The 17818-nt window shown below is 34.0% G+C and overlaps 3 protein-coding genes across 4 annotated transcripts in view; 1 reads left to right on the forward strand and 2 right to left on the reverse strand.

Annotated features, from left to right (window-relative positions):
• Positions 1 to 8212: 8212 nt before the first annotated feature.
• LOC128167869 (TGF-beta-activated kinase 1 and MAP3K7-binding protein 1-like) lies at positions 8213 to 12080 on the reverse strand. Its single transcript, XM_052833815.1, has 7 exons — positions 11941 to 12080; positions 11080 to 11225; positions 10594 to 10747; positions 10258 to 10344; positions 9801 to 9939; positions 9331 to 9559; positions 8213 to 9048 (listed from the first exon to the last, which is right to left on the reverse strand). The coding sequence occupies exons 1-7, from the start codon at positions 12052 to 12054 to the stop codon at positions 8220 to 8222; spliced, it is 1698 nt and encodes a 565-aa protein (XP_052689775.1). The 5' UTR covers positions 12055 to 12080; the 3' UTR covers positions 8213 to 8219.
• LOC128167872 (LYR motif-containing protein 1-like) lies at positions 12038 to 14413 on the forward strand. Its single transcript, XM_052833819.1, has 5 exons — positions 12038 to 12138; positions 12721 to 12925; positions 13248 to 13308; positions 13945 to 13976; positions 14101 to 14413. The coding sequence occupies exons 2-5, from the start codon at positions 12773 to 12775 to the stop codon at positions 14218 to 14220; spliced, it is 366 nt and encodes a 121-aa protein (XP_052689779.1). The 5' UTR covers positions 12038 to 12138; positions 12721 to 12772; the 3' UTR covers positions 14221 to 14413.
• Positions 14414 to 14816: 403 nt separating this feature from the next.
• Positions 14817 to 17818, reverse strand: part of LOC128167868 (calcium homeostasis endoplasmic reticulum protein-like) — a 39429-nt gene continuing 36427 nt past the window's right edge. For both annotated transcript variants that reach the window (XM_052833814.1, XM_052833813.1), the window contains exons 12-19: positions 17626 to 17764; positions 16998 to 17218; positions 16666 to 16799; positions 16274 to 16561; positions 16080 to 16178; positions 15909 to 15988; positions 15513 to 15707; positions 14817 to 14933 (exon numbers count right to left, since the gene is read on the reverse strand). In XM_052833814.1, coding sequence (XP_052689774.1) covers positions 14905 to 14933; positions 15513 to 15707; positions 15909 to 15988; positions 16080 to 16178; positions 16274 to 16561; positions 16666 to 16799; positions 16998 to 17218; positions 17626 to 17764 — 1185 coding nt within the window. In that variant the 3' untranslated portion in view covers positions 14817 to 14904. The remainder of the gene's footprint in view (positions 14934 to 15512; positions 15708 to 15908; positions 15989 to 16079; positions 16179 to 16273; positions 16562 to 16665; positions 16800 to 16997; positions 17219 to 17625; positions 17765 to 17818) is intronic.

The following is a 17818-nucleotide window of genomic DNA, read 5'->3' on the forward strand; positions in this document are numbered from 1 at the left end:
AAAACTCTGAATTGCTTAAACATCATTTTATATAGTGAACTTGGTTTGAAAACCTTACAATCTCGAAGGGATACACATAAACTAATTCTATTCTACAAAATTTTAAATGATTTAGCACCAGATTTAATTCAATTAATTTTTTTTCCAACTGAACATGCATATCATCTTAGGTTGAATGACCTTTTTTCCTGTCTACCACTATATCGTACTGTTTATTACAATAGCTTTGTTCCGTCTTCATATAAATGTTGGAATAATCTTCCTGCACAAACGAAAATTTCATAAACTTTATCAATCAAAACTTCAAAACAAAATATATCAATAGCTTACAAACACTTCAGTTTGGGGCAATAGGAAATAAAATATTATTTTTCGTCAGCTACGTAATAAAGCTAGTAATCTAAATAAAAAAAAACTTACTTATTTTAGGATTTGTTAATTGATGAGAGTCGATGTTTATACTGTGGGTTTGAATCTGCAGGAATTATGATTTTTTGGGATGTCCAAAATACACTCCACAAAGAAAAGCGGTTTTTAATCAACTAAAAAAGTGTACTTTTTTATATTAACTATTATTCATGTACATTATAGTAGTTCTGATTTTTGAGATGAATAAAATTGTGAAATCGTTTCCCATGTCTATAGTTATACTAGGGCTCCCAAGCGTTTTTGATTCTCTTAAGTTACACTGTTTAAGCCTATTTAAGTATTATACATGTATATTTCCTTATTATATAGTTCCCTTTTATTTACTGTTCTTTTCCAATGGGCTGGATCATGAATATCTCATTCTTTTGTTTGTATCTCTGCAAGTATAATTGAAGGTGGTAGTTTGTTAATGTTGGTGAGTGAACATGTCTACCAACATTATGCCTTACAATTATATATGGTAAATGTTCAGATGATTATTTAATATCCAAGTATTCCTTGTCTTATATACACGATATTAAAAAATATTCTGTAAACAAATAACAATATATACTATGCCCATAGGTTATTTTATATCACCACTTAAGCTTCTTGGCTTTGTATGTTTCAAAGGGTTTACATAGGCTATGTTGTTATCCAATCCATTTAAATTTCAATAAAAAACGTTTAACTTTAATTAATAATGTAGGTGCCTATCATAACGGCACAAATACAACACTAAAATAATATCGGCTATCAAGATATATAGTTAAAACAGTATCATTCATGAAAGAGTACATGTTAACGTATCATCATTTTGTACACTGTTATTGCCTGGATGGATGTGAATGAAAAATTCAGATAATCACAGTTTCAACAAACTGAGTGGGTGCAAACACAAAAATCACAAATCGACATACTGTAAATTTTGTATTTACACCCACCCAGAAAATTTACAATGAACAGTATCAAAGTTTCAATTTACTGGGTGAATGTAAAACCAAATTAAACAACATGACGTATTGTAATTTCTAAAACATTATTTATCTTTGTTCACTTGTCCAGCTAATTAAAGAAAAGGAGTTTTACTGTATTGAATAGTTTAACGTCTAACCATGTACACAAATATTCTGAAAAACATTGTTTTAAATATAGATATCAGACAAAACAGCATTATACGCTAAAGGTTTATTGGATTTGAATAAAACAGTTATTACATATTTAAAGAAATGATGCGTTAATTAAAAAAATGTTGTTCCCCCCCCCCCCCCCCGGAACCATAAATAAACATGTAAATCTAAAGAATAAATACGTAAAAACTGATAATTTTTAATTAAATTGACTCAAGTTGTAAATATTGATTTGTTCATTTGTGCTTCTTTGCTGTGGAATTTTGAACCGGTTTCATGATCAAAATTCCACGATGCGGGTCAATTTTCAACAGATTAGGGTCTTTATTCAACACCTTTGGTCTCAATATTCAACGTTGAAAATATACCCACGGGTCAATTTTCAACCCGGGTCAAAATTCTTCGTTACACCGGGTTGGAAACAAGTTCTGACAATCTATTCAGTTGTTCATCTCCTTAATATGCAGTCATACTTTATTAAGTTATAGTTGTTTACGTTTACTTTCGCTTTTCGGGCACTAAGAATATGTATGATCGCTTGAATTTATCCATCTATTATAGTAAAACTGTATAACGCATTGTTTATAAATATGGTAACCTGAATCATCTATCAGTGTACAGAACTTGTAGCAAGATCACGATTTTATGTATGACTTTGTTTAAGTACAGGTTGGGACCGTACAGCCTATCAGTATATTATAGTGAATCATTAGGTATGATAGCAACAATATTTAGTCTCCTTTGAGTCTATATATACACTCACTGTGCGGCAAGGAAGGGAGGGGGGGGGGAGACTCCCAGATCAAAAGTTCCTCAGTCCCTCGGTTCCTTGTATAAAATGTAGCGATAAAGAACAATGTTCTAAATCGATCAAGAGTCCAAAGGAAAAAAATTGGTAGCAGGATCAGGTGCCACGGAGGTGTCAGCATCCACTGCCGACCATATATATATAACATAAGTTAAAGCCACTTTAAAAAACCCAAACAAACGATAAGGAAGTTAGTTGTTACAGTAAAAAAGAGATTTTTGTATCATGCTATTGTCTTGTAACAATTTATACTTAAATTGCGAAGGGGGGGGGGGGGGGGTACGCACTACCCGTGTGGATAAGTACAATATTTAATTTATCATTTGTTTGTTTGCTTGTATGTCTGTGGGCTTTTTTTTATTTTGTTTTCTTTTCTTTTCTGGTCCTTAGAAGAATTCTACAAACATAATATGTAAAGATATCGTCCGGATTTAGAATGAAAGGTTTTTCAGTTATATATCTTTCTTGAATCTGCATTAATTTTTGTAAATCCTGACATGATAAGAAATTACTTTCTGTATTTCAAAAGTAACGTTGAAAGTGTCGACCCCAGCGGGTGTAAAAAGCAGGACAGCGTCCTTGGTTCTTGGTCGGAACTGAGTAAAAATCAATTTTTTGATAAATAAACGAAGTAACCACGTGACTAAGCCTGCCAAGTTCAAAGTTAACAATTAAATAGGATTTATGTTTACAATAAGGTGTAAATAATGTTGTTGCTTTTCACAAAGATTTGACGATTTTCTCCATATTTCATATAAAAGAAAATGTCTTGGATACTCGTTTATCAAATGACCGTAGCAAATAGTGTCAAATGTCAGAATTCTAAAATATATTCATTTATGTACGGGTGGGAGGGGGGGGGGGTTGAGAAAATATCAAGTTATGAAAATAACGACTATATATATATATATATATATATATATATATATATATATATATATATATATATATATATATAATTGTAAAACTTATCTTAATCATATTAGAATTTTTTTCCAAATTAATTCTAAATCAACTTAAACATTTAACATGTTTGTTAAATGAGATTTTTTTTAAAAATATAAAATGATATCAAACTTATAACTGTAAAAAGAATCTTTGAAAACAATTTTTTTAATGCTTATTTTAATGAAGTGAAATGGGAATGCAAGTCTACTATTCGAAATTATTTTATTCTTCATCTTGTATTGGTAAAAAACAATCTGATTAAAATCAGATCCTTTGATCCGCTCAAGAAGACCGCTACACTAGGAGATCGTAGTGTAGCGATCTTGGTGAGCGGATCAAAGGATCTGATTTTAATCAGATTGGGTAAAAAATATAATCGGCGAAAATGCTAGTAAACCAAGAAGTAGTATTCATTATATTCATTTTTGTCTATGAACAAAAGTTTGAAGAATATCTAAATTTGATAAAAAAAAAAAAAAAAAAAAAAAGAATTGAACAGAAGTTTTAGAATTTAAAAATTGATCTTGGCGTTGGTCATTTCTAGGGCCTTCCATTCTTATTTATATGGGTTCGAATATGTTCGTTAACAAGATTTTTTTCACATAACTTTTTAAAAGAACCTATAATGATTTAACTCAAATGTCCATAAGAATTGTCATTTTTTTTAATCAAAATTTTCTTTTTTATATTTCTATTGGAGGTGGAAAATATTAGGGACAGCATTAATTTTAATTAAAATTTTTAACTAGTTAATGTTTTCGAATATCACAAACTCATATAGTTGGTCAGCCAAAGAAGATTTTTATCGTATAAAACTTTCTTCTTGACACATATGAGAATATAAGTTTTCGGTTCGAACTGCCGATCGTGGGATGTCGGATGTTTAAAATGATCACACTAGGCCTGCACAACTACATTTTAAAACGATAGAGTATTTTTACTTAGCCAGCCCCGGTTGTCTTTCTTGATTCTACAATCGTTTTCAAAAATTTCTTTAGTCAAACTCTTCAGTTTCTGCTATTTTACTTAAAAAACTGGAAGTTGGGGCTCCAGCGGGTGCGAAAAGTACAGGGTGGCATCAGTGGTACAGTTGGAAACCAACCACATTGTGTGACGAACAATTGTTTGAGTAACGAAGTAACCACACGATCAAGCCTGCACGATTATTTCTTTTAAATATCCACCATATAAGGCACAAATATAAGGCCGAGCTATTTTTGCTCATACTGTTTCTAAATATAATTTCGGGTTGTGACTTCGTATACATGTATTCCACTTGATTTAATATTTATTCAATTGTCTAGTCCTAAACGAAAATGAATAATTACGTTGAAAATCATAAAAATAAAGACCTTCATTTTTTTTCATTACTTTTTCTTCAACAGGCCGTAGAACCATGCATGTAGAAACTTGCTCCTGTTGTAATGATATGTATGTTAAGATAAAACAATTCATACTACTTTCGATCAGTAATGTGTCTTCAATGATCACGTCCATTCCAATGTATGTATTATTTACATGCTAGGGACAAATCAAGTATGAAAGAGCTATTACACTTAACATTGACCATGTATGTGATGCGGTTGTCCATGTGTACATAAATTTTTTTTTTAAAAATAGTAAAACCTGTATTTTTCTAAATACGAATACATCCACACCAAAGGTAATAAGATAGCGGGTGCAAAATCGCAGGACTGCGTCCGTGGTTCTGGGTGTTAGCCCGATTGAATGTAGGTCAATTGTTTTTTCTGGTAAACGAAGTAACCACCTGACTAAGCCTGCGTGGAATGGCAGAGACATAAATATGGACAGGTTTTAACTCAACTAATGATTGACGTGTTATGCTATATATAGAGTTTCCTCATACGTTACAATCAGCTGTAAGGACCTTTATGTAACTAGTATATTATAGAAACACTAGTTTTCCATGTCGGTGTAATATCTAATTAAAAACATATTTCTTATATTTTGTTTTGACTGTTTTAATAATAATTCTTGTACATGATTAATTTAATTAAGATATTTCAAGAGGATTGGGAATAAATTCAGACAAATCAGGTGTTCTCAATTTAAAGCTTTATTATTTTCTAGATTTACACGACTTTTACAGTCAGCGTCAAATATAGATTATTTTTCAAACGTGGTTAAACAGGGGCTTTATTTATTTATTCCATAAAGAAACGTATATTTTAAACATACTGTAAAACTAATCCACAGAAAAACTCGAATTTTATTTCCGAAAATATATACCTTTGACGTTGTAAATGGTCAATAGCAAATAGAATAAAATAAAATTGATTGATAAATTCAAACAAAACTGTCTTTCGTTATTGTCGATCAAAGCATCAAGCAGGCACGTAGCATCGTTTTTGAAAGTGGGAGAGGGGTAGACTATTTAAAGAAAAATCATGACAAGCCAAAAAAAAAAAAAAAAAAAGAACGAGGGAGTAATTAATGCTTTCAATTTTTACAGTTCATTTTCTTATTTGCATCTCAATTTCTTATAACTCCCGAGAAAAGGAGGGGGGGGGGGGGAGTGGGGGGGAGTGGTAATTGAATTTTCTATATGTGAATTAAGAAAAATGTTTGCTGCGAGAAAAAGTTGGGAATGTTCTCTCTAAGAAAAATGCAGTAACTCATTGTAGATTTAGAATGTGTAATAAGTATTTATCTATTGAATTGATCGTTAAAAATAATACAGTCAGAGAAGAAAAGAATGGGCGCTACATGTAAACTGAATCAATTTCTTTATACATTTTAAGTTGTCAGACATTGTTGATGAATTCTGCAAATCTTCTTTTTTTAAATGAGATTAATAATTTTTTATAGAAAAATAAATGAATTTTACATGCTTCCCAAATTTAACCGACCCGAAATGCATGCGTCAGTAATAAAAGCAAGTTAAAAAACACGCATTGTAAATTGTTTAGTGCCTAGAGGATTTTTTTTGGGGGGATATCAATAATCTCCAAACTTCCCTTAATTATATGATATCTGAATGTCTTTGATCAATTAAAAGCATAAGTTCAATTAATTGTACGTTATTTTTATAACTAAACTCTTTATAGTCGAATCCATGGTCAATGTCTGAGATAGTGAATGTCTATTCCCAATCTAAACAACTATTGCGACAATGACAATAAATTTAGTTATTATATATTAGATTAATTGGATGGGGATGGAGAGCTTCTCTAGTTGTCTTTCTTGAATCTGCAACATTTTTGGGGAATTTCAATGTGATATTACTTACTTTGTTATGTATATTTACGTTGATTCGAAAGTGTCGACCCCAGCGGGCGCAAAAAGCAGGACAGCGTCCGTGGTTCTTGGTCGGAACCAACCAGACTGAGTGAAAATCAATTGTTTGAGTAAACGAAGTAGCCACGTGACTAAGCCTGCCAAGTGAAAATTTATCAATAAACAGTATTTATGTTTACGATAAAGGCAGAGTTGTCTTTCCTCAACACATTCTTCTTCTTTTTCTCCCGCAAACGGCATTACTGATTTTAAATTTGATAAACAGTTATAAATTTTGTCATGAAAAAGGGCGGGTTGTTCTGAAACGACAATTTTACAGTCATTTCTCAAACAAGAAAACGGCAATATTTATTTTTATATGTCTGTAGAAAATGGTTCTACAAATTCTTTGAATATTTAAAACATTTTGGGCGCAATTCAATTTATAATTAGATAACTGGAAAGTCAAATTACAATTATAAAACCTACATGGATTGCAATGTATATAATTATGTACAATGTCATGTTTTTCTTTTTCGAAGTGGGGGAGAGGGTGTGAGGTTGTGGAGGGTATGAGAAAATAAGTTAGGAAAATGACAATTTTAAGCTAAATATTCCAGAGGGGGGTTAGACTCATATGAAATCTTGACACCCCCCCCCCCCCCCCCAAATAAAACATATTAATTAAAAAAACCTGATCCGCCAATCGTCAAATTCCTTTTCCTTGGAGAGGGATGGGGGTTTACAGCGTACCCAAAACTACAATGATAATAATGTTCATTTCCATTTTTTTACTACAATTTTTTATTTATCCTCAAAAAGTGGAGAGGGGGAACTCCTTTAAAATTAAATTTTCTACATGTAAATCTAAGAAAAATGTTTGCTGCGAGAAAAGGGGACCCCCCCCCCCCCCTCCACCCTCCCCCGATGCTACGTGCCTGTTATAATGGCTCTAGATAATGCTTTCCTTGCTAAGCCTCTGCTTTTTTTTCACTTAAAAAAATATACAGTCCAAACTTCTGCCCTGAGTTCATTTGCCTACAGCTCTATCTTGGTGTGGCCTATAGCTCGTCAAGTCCCAAACTCTTATAACAAACAAGGCTAGACTTCAGTTCTTAGTCTAACAATGTAACATTAAAGTTTTATACTCAGTATATAAAGGGAAGAAAACGGTTCGATTGTATCATGGATCAAACCAATCGAAAGCCTTATATATAAATGTATATAATAGTATGCAATAGCCAAAAGTTTTCAGTTCCAGGTAATGGTTTTATAGTTATTCCACCAAATTTCGATTGTGTGGTGACTAATTGAGAAATATTTAAAGTAGACAGAGAATCGGTAAAATAAACACGGATCTTTTTAACAAGTTGAATTTAATGATACATTTTTTCACATCTACAAGTCATAATTTTACAGCATGTCAAACTGTACTAATATTGTTCATTTTATAACTTGCAATGCTAAACAAAATGTCATAACGTGCCATTGTAAGACAGTATCACATACTATCAATCATTATTAAGTTACTGAATGGACATCTAGCTCTGTGTTTGAGAGCCTATCATCAAACAATGCTCCCTTAAAAATCCTCACCCACCCATCAATTTAATTTAGAGTACCAGTACATAATTGTATTGAAACATGTATATCATTTTGTCAACCCTTCATCAGAACCAGATGATGCTTCAGTTTTCGGGTGCTGACAGAGAATCAACTTCCTCTGTGATTGGTTCGTATGCTGATTTGGGCTTCGTTTCTGCATTCAGAGATTCAATCTGAGAATCGGTCAGTTTTTTAATTGCATCGTAAAACTCTGAAAAATCCACATAAGCTTCCACTCTGCCATTTTCGTCCAGTTCCAACTTGTTTGGGTTGTAAAACCTGGTGGGGAACCTCATTTCTCCACTGCTCTGAGTGGAAGATTCCGTACTAGTGTACGTATGGTTGGTATCCTGAAAGGTGGATTCCAGAGTGGATGAGAGGGTATCTCTTGGCGGGGTCTGTGCTGGGGTGGGGGTCCCTGGGGTGGATGCCCCAGACTCGCTGTGGTTCTCCACTCTCTCTGCCGTGCTGAGTGTCGGTATCGTCACGGTGGGGGGCAGGTTTGGTCGGGGGCTGTAGAATGGCACGGACACTGGGTGATAGGCACCACCTGCAGTGGGGCTGTTTATTGCATTGGCAAGAGGGTAGTTAAAGTTTCTGACTAACAGGGTGATGTCTCCCCGCTTCTGACAAATCTGTTTCATTTCAGGCGTTCCTCCAATGAAGGCATCGTGGTGAATTCGTACCACTTTGTCGACTACCGCTTGAGCTACACCATTTAGTGTGGATTGCTGGGAGAATTCTGCTGCCACCATACGAGCAATGTCAATATTCACACGGTCTGTGTTTGTGGCTGCCTGTAGAGCCTGATAGAGACCATCTGACATGATGATCAGAAAGCTTGGACGACTTCCTATCTCAATGCTTCCATGTACATAAGGATCAGCTATCACTGGCTCCCGAGTGGCATTCCTAGAATTACATGCATCAAAGAACTGTAAAATACATTAAGTAAAGCCTAAACTAAAGGTTTTTTATACAGAATACAACTTTACCATTTCTATTTCTATATCAAACGTGGGTTTTGTATTTTTTTTGCAATGTCGCTACCTTCATACCCCGCATGAATAACTTTTATGTTTTTAATTTAAATTACCGTAAGCCGCATTATGTATCTTTTTCTGCAATGTTGCTACCTTCATATAATGCATGGATCACCAAAAATGCATTTTATCGTTAAAATAAACCACTCACTGTAGAATCTCTATGTCCATGTAGCCCCCTTTGACATGGTAGTCTCCTATACACCGGGTGCTGTCAGAACTTCCAATTCTTCGGTGCAGTTTCAATCGTTCCACATCTAAGCCCAGTTGAGACAGTCGATTAAGCTCCTCCTCATTGAAAATTGAGTGGTCCACAGACAGCTGAGCGACCTTGAAAACTCCGCCTTCGTCTGTCTGACAGAACAAGGCCCGAGTGTCGCCTGAAATTTTGTGAAAATGCTCATACTTACTAATTACTAAAAGACAATGTAACTTCTGTGAACATTTTTTTGTTTTCAACATTATAGAAAAATTAATGGAAAACTTTTCAACATCAGATCTTTTAAGTACCATTAAGTAAAATCACTGAAATCACAATATATATATGTAGATATCTTTTATCATTCAATCAGTGAAATAGCTCAACACAAATTAAATCAATTTATCATATGCGTAACTTACCGACATTGGCCACATATAACTTGCTCTTATAGACCAAAGCTACAGTGGCAGTGGTCCCCCCTGTAATTTCCCTCTCTAAGGCATCAAGTTTCTTCATCACATCAGGAAACTGGTTCAGGGCCTCATAGTGTCCTATACCCTAAACGAGTATTATCATAAAATAAAGTTGGGCTGCTGGCATAAGTATTTTCATCTCTAAAACTGCAGCTAGTGATTTTCTTTCAAAACAGAATAAACCCATTGTCTATTTCTATTGACAGAGACCAGTCATTGTTATTGTGTGTCATTGGATAACCAATAATTAATTAATATAGTATGCTGTGAAAGACAGGCAGAGACCTAGACAAATAACTTTAATTTCTTAATATTGCTCATCTTCTTTCTGAGTCTGGCATGCATTTGGTATTTATATAATTAAGGCAGAACTTTAAAGACTAATAATAATTCAAACATATACCTCTGGCAGTTGTAACTGTATTGTTGTCTTCTCAGCAAATATATGATCAATGGACTCAAAGAAACTCTTTTCCACAGCGATAAAGGCCTGGAATTGATAACACAATCATTTTAAAAAGAAATCACAAAAATCCTCTACTATTTTATTCCGGGATAAATAGAAAATTTACAGTTAATTCTGTTAAATTTTTTAATCTTATTAAAAAAAAAAATCTTACAAATATTTTTGTTGATAAATGTTTATGAATAATATACCACTGTATACATATGTATTAGATATATCATAAAGATAACGATTCCAGAGAAGAGGATTAAAAGAGAGATTATGTCTTCTTACTTGGTTAAGTACATCTTTAATATCCTCATCCGTTGTTTTCTCCAACAGTTGCCCTAGCAACAGTTCTGCTGGCATCCTCTGGGCAGCAAAGTTAGCAGCCCTGCTTCCATCATGTCCGTCAAACACGCCGTACAGATAACAGTCCTCGTCATGCCTGAAAAATCAGACCAACCAAACAAAACATTAAGCTTTGATAATATTTAGTTTTAGTTTTATACTACACAACTTTAATCACTATCAATTTAACCTGAGGTAAGTTTGATTCTTTAGAAAATTTGATTATGTTCACAATTGTTAAAATTACAGAAATTTTATGTTTGCAATAATCCAAGCAAAAAACACTTGCTATGATCATTGCGACGGCATGAAAAAATTCATACAGAATTTAACGTTTTTGCTATTTTTGCTGGTATGAGTCTTCTACATGAACTGTACCACGAAATTTGAAACTTCTAAGAATTATTAGTCTTGCATTAAAATATTTACATTTTGAATTTAAAATGAAAGCTGCAGTCTTCAAACTCGTGCTCCTCCCTCCTGATGCCATCCTCCCGATAGATCTGATTGGTCGAGAACCCGACCCCCGAGAGTGGACACACAGGAAGGTCATCTGTCCAGCTCAGAGCATGTCCCTGAAAAAGCAACGAAAATTAAGATTGATATAGACAATTAGATTTACTAAATTTGTAAAAAAAAAAAAAACCCAAAACATACATAACCATGCATATGAAGTATTCTAATCATGAAAAATATGGCAGGTTAAATGTTGTAATCCACATTCAGCGTACACACATGTAGAACAATTTTAACAAGACCTTGGACTTTCAGAAGGACATAACTATCTATTTCTTGTGTCAAAACAAGTTAAAAATGAAGCGGTTTCAAGCAAAATATCATGCACAGATTGCATAGTCTTAGCTCAAAAGCCAGACAAATCTTGTTGATTTCAGAGAGCCCTGGCCGAGTGGCTGGCAATGAAATAGACAGGCCTATGTCACATTGCTGTTTTTAAACACAACTACCAAAAGTCCAAGCTCTTGTTAAAATGGTTCTAATTTAACATGTTTAGATATGATGCAGCTGACCATGTCTGAGAGAGAGAGAGAGAGAGAGAGAGAGAGAGAGAGAGAGAGAGAGAGAGAGAGAGAGAGAGAGAGAGAGCACTTGGGAAAATAGAAGGTTAAGATTGCAAATAATAATCAAAATGTTTCTGTATTATCTAGTAAAAATAGGACTTATACATTATCATACGTCTGTAACCCAACCTTTTTATCTTTCAAAATAATGACTATAATTGTTTGTCAAATTAATTAGAAAAATGAATGCAAAAGATTCAAATTTACACACGTGTGAACCAATCCGTGGAGGGGATCCTACAACAACACCATTTGACAGCAACCCGCTCGACATTCTCTCCCCAAACAGGGAAAATCCGGAAGTTTTCGTCACTTCCGCTTTCATTTTACAAGGACGTGTGTTATTTTCATTTTGTCTCCCAGAATCTCCGTGTACAGAATACAATCATATCAACGAAAACTAAACGCTGTAAGTGAGAATTAAACCTTGTCAGTGTAATTTAATGTCGAACATGGGAAATGTTTCATCATTAATCAATGACATTATCCTGACGTTACGGGTTTCCGATTTTGCAAGTTTTTGTGATGAATCTGTCCAGTTTTCTTTTTCTCATATATATTGTTTATTGTTATCTTAACAACCAGCAATCCAAAATTCAAGACTCGTGAATGAGAAATGTTGTTTAAATACGTTTAAAGCATAGAAACAAATCTGTTAATTATTATCCAAAGCACAACACAGCACATACATGCATGTACATGCGTCCATCTTCATGGTGCTTGAGGTTATGGTTATGTTTTTGTTACGTAAACTGATGTCAAAAAAGGGAGAAGTTCATCACTCCCCAGATACAGTATGTATAAATGTGATAGTGGGTTAACCATTTGGGTGAGCCGTTTAGCTCAGTCGGTACGGCAATGCTATTTTTAACGGAAGGTCTCAAGTACGAATTTACTTTCGGTCATTAAGGTACTATATTGATAAGGCAATATGAATTTCACTTTAATTCCTTTAATTCAGCTATGAATTCTCTCTGAATCAATCTTGTAGAATCATATAGATGGTGTAAAACTACAAAATACAGACTACATGAAAAAAGGACATGAGTGTCCGTAAGGAGGTTCTTGGATTGTATAGGAAAGTATTCCGCTTATCCAGAAACTGGCAGTCTGCAACTGGAGACTCCAGCCAAACTGCAGCAGAAAAACAGTACATAAAGGATGAAGCCAGGCTTCTCTTCAGAAGAAATCAGAATGTAAATAAGGGCAGAAATAATTTTATCAGTGTATCCAAATTATGATTGATTGAATGCTACATATAAATGATTGACTAAAATTATTTTGCTCAAATTCATTGTTTTAAAAAAGATGTCAGTGTGTATATCATGATTTTTTTATTTGTATATTAATTATCAAATTTTTATTGACCAATTTTTGTGATTGTGTGTTTTGTCATTGAGTGATAAATTGTAAAATAATTTCAAATGAATTTACAAATCCTCAAAATTAAAGATAAACAAAAATTGATGCCAAACAATATAATGAATAGTAAATATTTCTTTGAAAAATAAATTGTAGATCACAGCTGAAAATGAAATAAGAGAACACATCAAGGAAGCAAATATAAGGATTGAAATGGGTAAGCAATTAAATTGTTACCAGTGAAAACTTGATTCTTTTTTCATATTTTGATGGTTACCCTGGCTTTCCCCTCTCGTCTGCAGTGTTTTGTAGTGCAATGCAGTGTAGAAAAGTGTGGGCAGCAGGCTATTAATTAGAATTCTTATTTCTTTTTTTTCCTCTCTGAATTTTGGGTTTAAAAATCAATCTCTGCAGACTTTACTGGTATTTTGCTGAGCCTTGACATTGCACTTCATGATGTACAAAGATTTCCCAGACAACAAGCAATTTTTTATATGATTTAACTGATGAAGATTATAAAGCAATCAAACCATAAATCAAATTTTGTGGAAAAATTTTTGTACTGTAACAAGAGAACTGTAGTTAACTCTGTTTGCTACTCTTCCTCTGAAAGCAGAAATGACTGCAAAAACTATACAGAAAGGTTATGCTCACTCCATGTAATAGGGAGTACCTTGTGTTATTATTATAATATTAACTTTTATTAATGAAACAAGTGACTGTGATATAAAATTCTAATCATCATTCAATTTTTCTTTCCAATTTAATGACTTTCAAACCAATATTTATGTTCTGCATTTGAAAAAAAAGATGATTGGCATGAGTTTTGATATATTTTTTTTTTGTATTTTAGCTCTGCATTACAAGACTCCATATCCTAGGCATGTAAGTATAAAAAAAAATTCAGCTGCTCTGTACAATATTCTTTCTATCAAAGTTTTTGTATACAGTCGCTTGATAATGCCATCTGCCATCAAGAGTTATCTTTCTTTTGTTGTCTTTACTGCAGGTCAACATTCCACAAAATGTGTTAGCGCCATTAACCTCAAAACTCAAGAAAGCTCAGAAGAGGAAGATCAAAGAATCCATTCCTTTGTACTGGAAATCCTATGAGGATGTTACAAAATAAGGACTTGTTCATTGTTTTCCCTTTGACATTTTCTTGTTCACTTGGAAATACTCTGCATCTTTGTACATCACAGGATCTATAGACATTTTTGTTCAGTGTGACATCATCTCAGAAGAAACTTTTGCTTTCTCTGGTATAACATTCAGTACAGAATCGATTTATTTGTATGAATAAAGAATGTCCAATTTCCAAATTTGTGTTAAATGATTATCTAATAAAAAGGTATTTTAATCCCTCCTTTTAAAGATTTGGAATGTCATACTAATTGTTCAAAGTAAAAGAATAATGAAGGGTTCAAAGGCAAAGAATAATAAATGAAAATAAGATATCATAACTGGATTTTTTTTTTTACTAGGTCTTTTAATCATTCTAGTCTGGCCCTCTCCAATTAGATTTCTTGAACAATTTAATGATCAATTCAGCCTTACTTTTAGACAAATTGCGTTTTACAAATCTTTTGTTTGTAATTATAGAATCAAAATAATTGCTAACAGGAAAAATTCGGCAAATCTTCAAGAAATGAGACAAGCAGACAATTAAATTTTCTTCAATTTTCAATATGATAGCATGCATTAATTTTAAACAAAGACCAGAAATGTGGTTTTTGATACATGTAATTTTAATGAGACAATGAATTGACACACGATTACAAAGTAAATGTATTTAATATGGCTGCCCATCTAATCAGCTGTCTTCAGATTTGTCTTTTTTACCTGAAAAATTAAGCACATTTCCATTATTTATTGAATGTAAATATTTAGAAGAAAATGACAACCTTGAATAAAAGAACTTAATAAGTCTATGTGAGACATTTTTGTTATTACATGAATATTGCTCATATTTGTTAGGGTAGCTTTTAAGGTACTTCACTACACCGAGACTTATACTTTTTAAGACACTACGTCACAAGATGGCGATTTAAATGTTTTGTTAAACTGTTTGTATCAATCGATTCAGATGTATATCGTCATAGCTCAGTGGTTAAAGTATCAGGCTTGTGAACCGCAGGTAATGAGTTCGAATCCACCTGGGGCTTTTGTTCATGTTTACTGAATGACATTTTTGAAAATATCATTTTTTATCTAAAATTGTACATTTTCTCGCCTCTTTGATATATATAATTCTTATCCATCATTCTTTCTATCATAATCAAGTAAATTTCTGCTGATTTGAGAAACTATTTCAAGGTGTAGTGAGGTACCTTAATTATATTAGCAGACTTTCTAAAATGCATAAGAGTTTACAATGTTTTTTATAACAAAATTAAACAGCAATGTCAATAGAAACCTTACTTTTCTCTCTCATTTCATCCCTTGCTTTCATCCTTGCAATGAATCCATGACTCTTGTTTTTACGGAACTGTTCAAAGGGATCTTTGAGATCCACTCCCACACCTTTGAACATATCTTGCCTGTCCCTCACATCCCCTCCGGAGATGGGATCTACTATTCCTTGCTCACTGGCTCCTAACCCCTTTCCTCCCCAGCCTGAGCAAAAAAAATCCCAAAGGATAAAAAATGAGAACAATATACTTATTTGTTTAATAAACTAATGTTGTTTGTATCCTAGACAATATCAAAGGAGCACATTGATAAAATTTAATTAAGTTCATGATAAATTAATATTTAATATATGCAGTTTGTATAAAGCAGTTTTATTTTTTGTTTTATTTTTATTTGTGAACTTACCCATTTTCATCAGCATTTGGTGGCCTTTGTTGTCGTAACCCAACTTGGAGTCGGGAGTCGGTTGTGCTCCCATCCCAACACTACAAAAACAAGTGAAAAATAGCTCATCATGTAATTCACACAAACTCGGATAAATTCTACCAAAATTGATAACATGAGGTTTACGTGTACAATTCGTCAGTTGGAGTGGGACTCCTGGACACTTTTCTTCGCCGTGGTGATGGAGAGGGTGACTTGCTGCTCCTTTGATAAGGTAAAGGTGACTCTGACCTTCAAACACAATAAGTCAATTTAGATTTTTGTAATTAATAAATTTTTATTTTTTTTAGAATTCTTCCAGAGCAAAGTCATTCTCTTTCTTATACCTTGACCTGCTTCTCCTTCCACTTTGCCTCCTGCGACCTCTAGGCGGAGGAGAAGGTGACCTTGATCTACTTCTTGACCTTCTTTCCTCTCTGTCTCTAAATCTTTCCCTCTCCCTGGATCTGGATCTGGAACGTGATCTTGACCTTGACCTGGAGCGGGATCTTGAATGTGACCTTGACCTTCGACCTCTCTGTTGTCTCTCTGCTTCTTTCTCCTCCTCTTTAAGTTTTCTAGCTCTCTGTTTGGCTTTGAAGAACTCGTACAGACCAAGTTTTTCCCATCCTTCACTGCAACAGAAGTAATATTAATACTGAAATTCCAAGCGAAACCTAATGTTGATAATTTTATACATTTTGATTTCTTAAATCACTATTTTGTATCAGTGTTGTACCTATCTCTAGGCCTCTCATGAGTTGGAGCACTGTAGAAAGCCTCCACAGCTAGCAGTAACCTCTCACTTGGCGGCATAGGAGGAGGTAAGCGGATGTCTTTAGGTTCCAATGGGCGATATTCATGGTCTTCCAACTACATCATAATAAATGTGATACATTATGTTCTGGCATTGGTATATGAAATTCACTAATATTTTTGCCCAGTCCTCAAATAACTTAGTAGTTATAACTTAGTAGTTATTCTATATAAGTCCGATTGATCATGCATGTAAAGATAACAAATCATCATAAAAAGATAAATTTTCCCATAATGAAGTAAATTTTCCCTTACTTTAACTAAAGGTGCCATAAGTCCACCTGGCAATTCAAAGTACGGTACTGATGGTGTCAAGTCGATATCAGATGGAGGTGGGGCAAATGGGGGGAGTCCAGCAGGAAAGCCTGGGGGAGGTTTACTCAGATCGGGGAGAGCAAACTGATTCTGACCTGGTCCTGATGTTGAGGGTGCAGGAGTGAAACCTGGGGGTAGTCCTGCAGGTGGGCCACCAGGGCCTGAAAGGCAAGGAAATTTGAATTATACCTGGTACATAGAAAATTGCAAGAAAAGTACCCTGTACTACGAACATGGATATAGACAAATATTCATTTATACAGAAATCTTTCAATTTTCCATTCACTCATTTTAGGTTTTTAGAGAAGGTAAATTACCATACCTAATGCCTTAATAACCTAAAATGGTTGTCTTGTGGAAGAAAACATGTACACAGCGAATTTGATATATCTATTATCATATTCATTATACAAATACAATGGATTACAGATTTAGCGTAGTAAATCCACTTGGTCTGTAGAACTTCAGTATAACTGATTTTTACCATACATGTTTGTTAGGTATGAAATTGTTTCTTCAACCTCACTGGATCTCATGAACAATGTTGATATTTGTAAACCTTCCTTACCGACATTCTGAGGAGGTGGTCCCCTAAATCCAGGAGGCGGTCCCCCAAATCCCCCAGGTGGTGGTCCAAACTGCTGAGGGGCAGACCCAGGAGGAAGACCCTGGAGGGGCTGGGCTCCTGGTATTGGACCAAGTTGTTGCTGAAATAATGAGTCAGCGTATCATTACAGATACACCCTATTTAGATGCATGAC

The sequence above is a fragment of the Crassostrea angulata genome, chromosome 10 (genome assembly GCF_025612915.1).
Source record: "Crassostrea angulata isolate pt1a10 chromosome 10, ASM2561291v2, whole genome shotgun sequence".
Classification (NCBI taxonomy): Eukaryota; Metazoa; Mollusca; class Bivalvia; order Ostreida; family Ostreidae; genus Magallana; species Magallana angulata.

Coding starts and splice junctions, on each gene's coding strand:
- LOC128167869 (XM_052833815.1), bottom strand. CDS start 12,054: ATGAAAGCGGAAGTGACGAAAACTTCCGGATTTTCCCTGTTTGGGGAG. Junction 9,560..9,800: donor GTTATATGTGGCCAATGTCG/GTAAGTTACGCA, acceptor ACAAAATTTCAG/GCGACACTCGGGCCTTGTTC. Junction 9,049..9,330: donor ATGGACATAGAGATTCTACA/GTGAGTGGTTTA, acceptor ATGTAATTCTAG/GAATGCCACTCGGGAGCCAG.
- LOC128167872 (XM_052833819.1), top strand. CDS start 12,773: ATGAGTGTCCGTAAGGAGGTTCTTGGATTGTATAGGAAAGTATTCCGC. Junction 12,926..13,247: donor TCTTCAGAAGAAATCAGAAT/GTAAATAAGGGC, acceptor AATAAATTGTAG/ATCACAGCTGAAAATGAAAT. Junction 13,309..13,944: donor AAATATAAGGATTGAAATGG/GTAAGCAATTAA, acceptor TTTGTATTTTAG/CTCTGCATTACAAGACTCCA.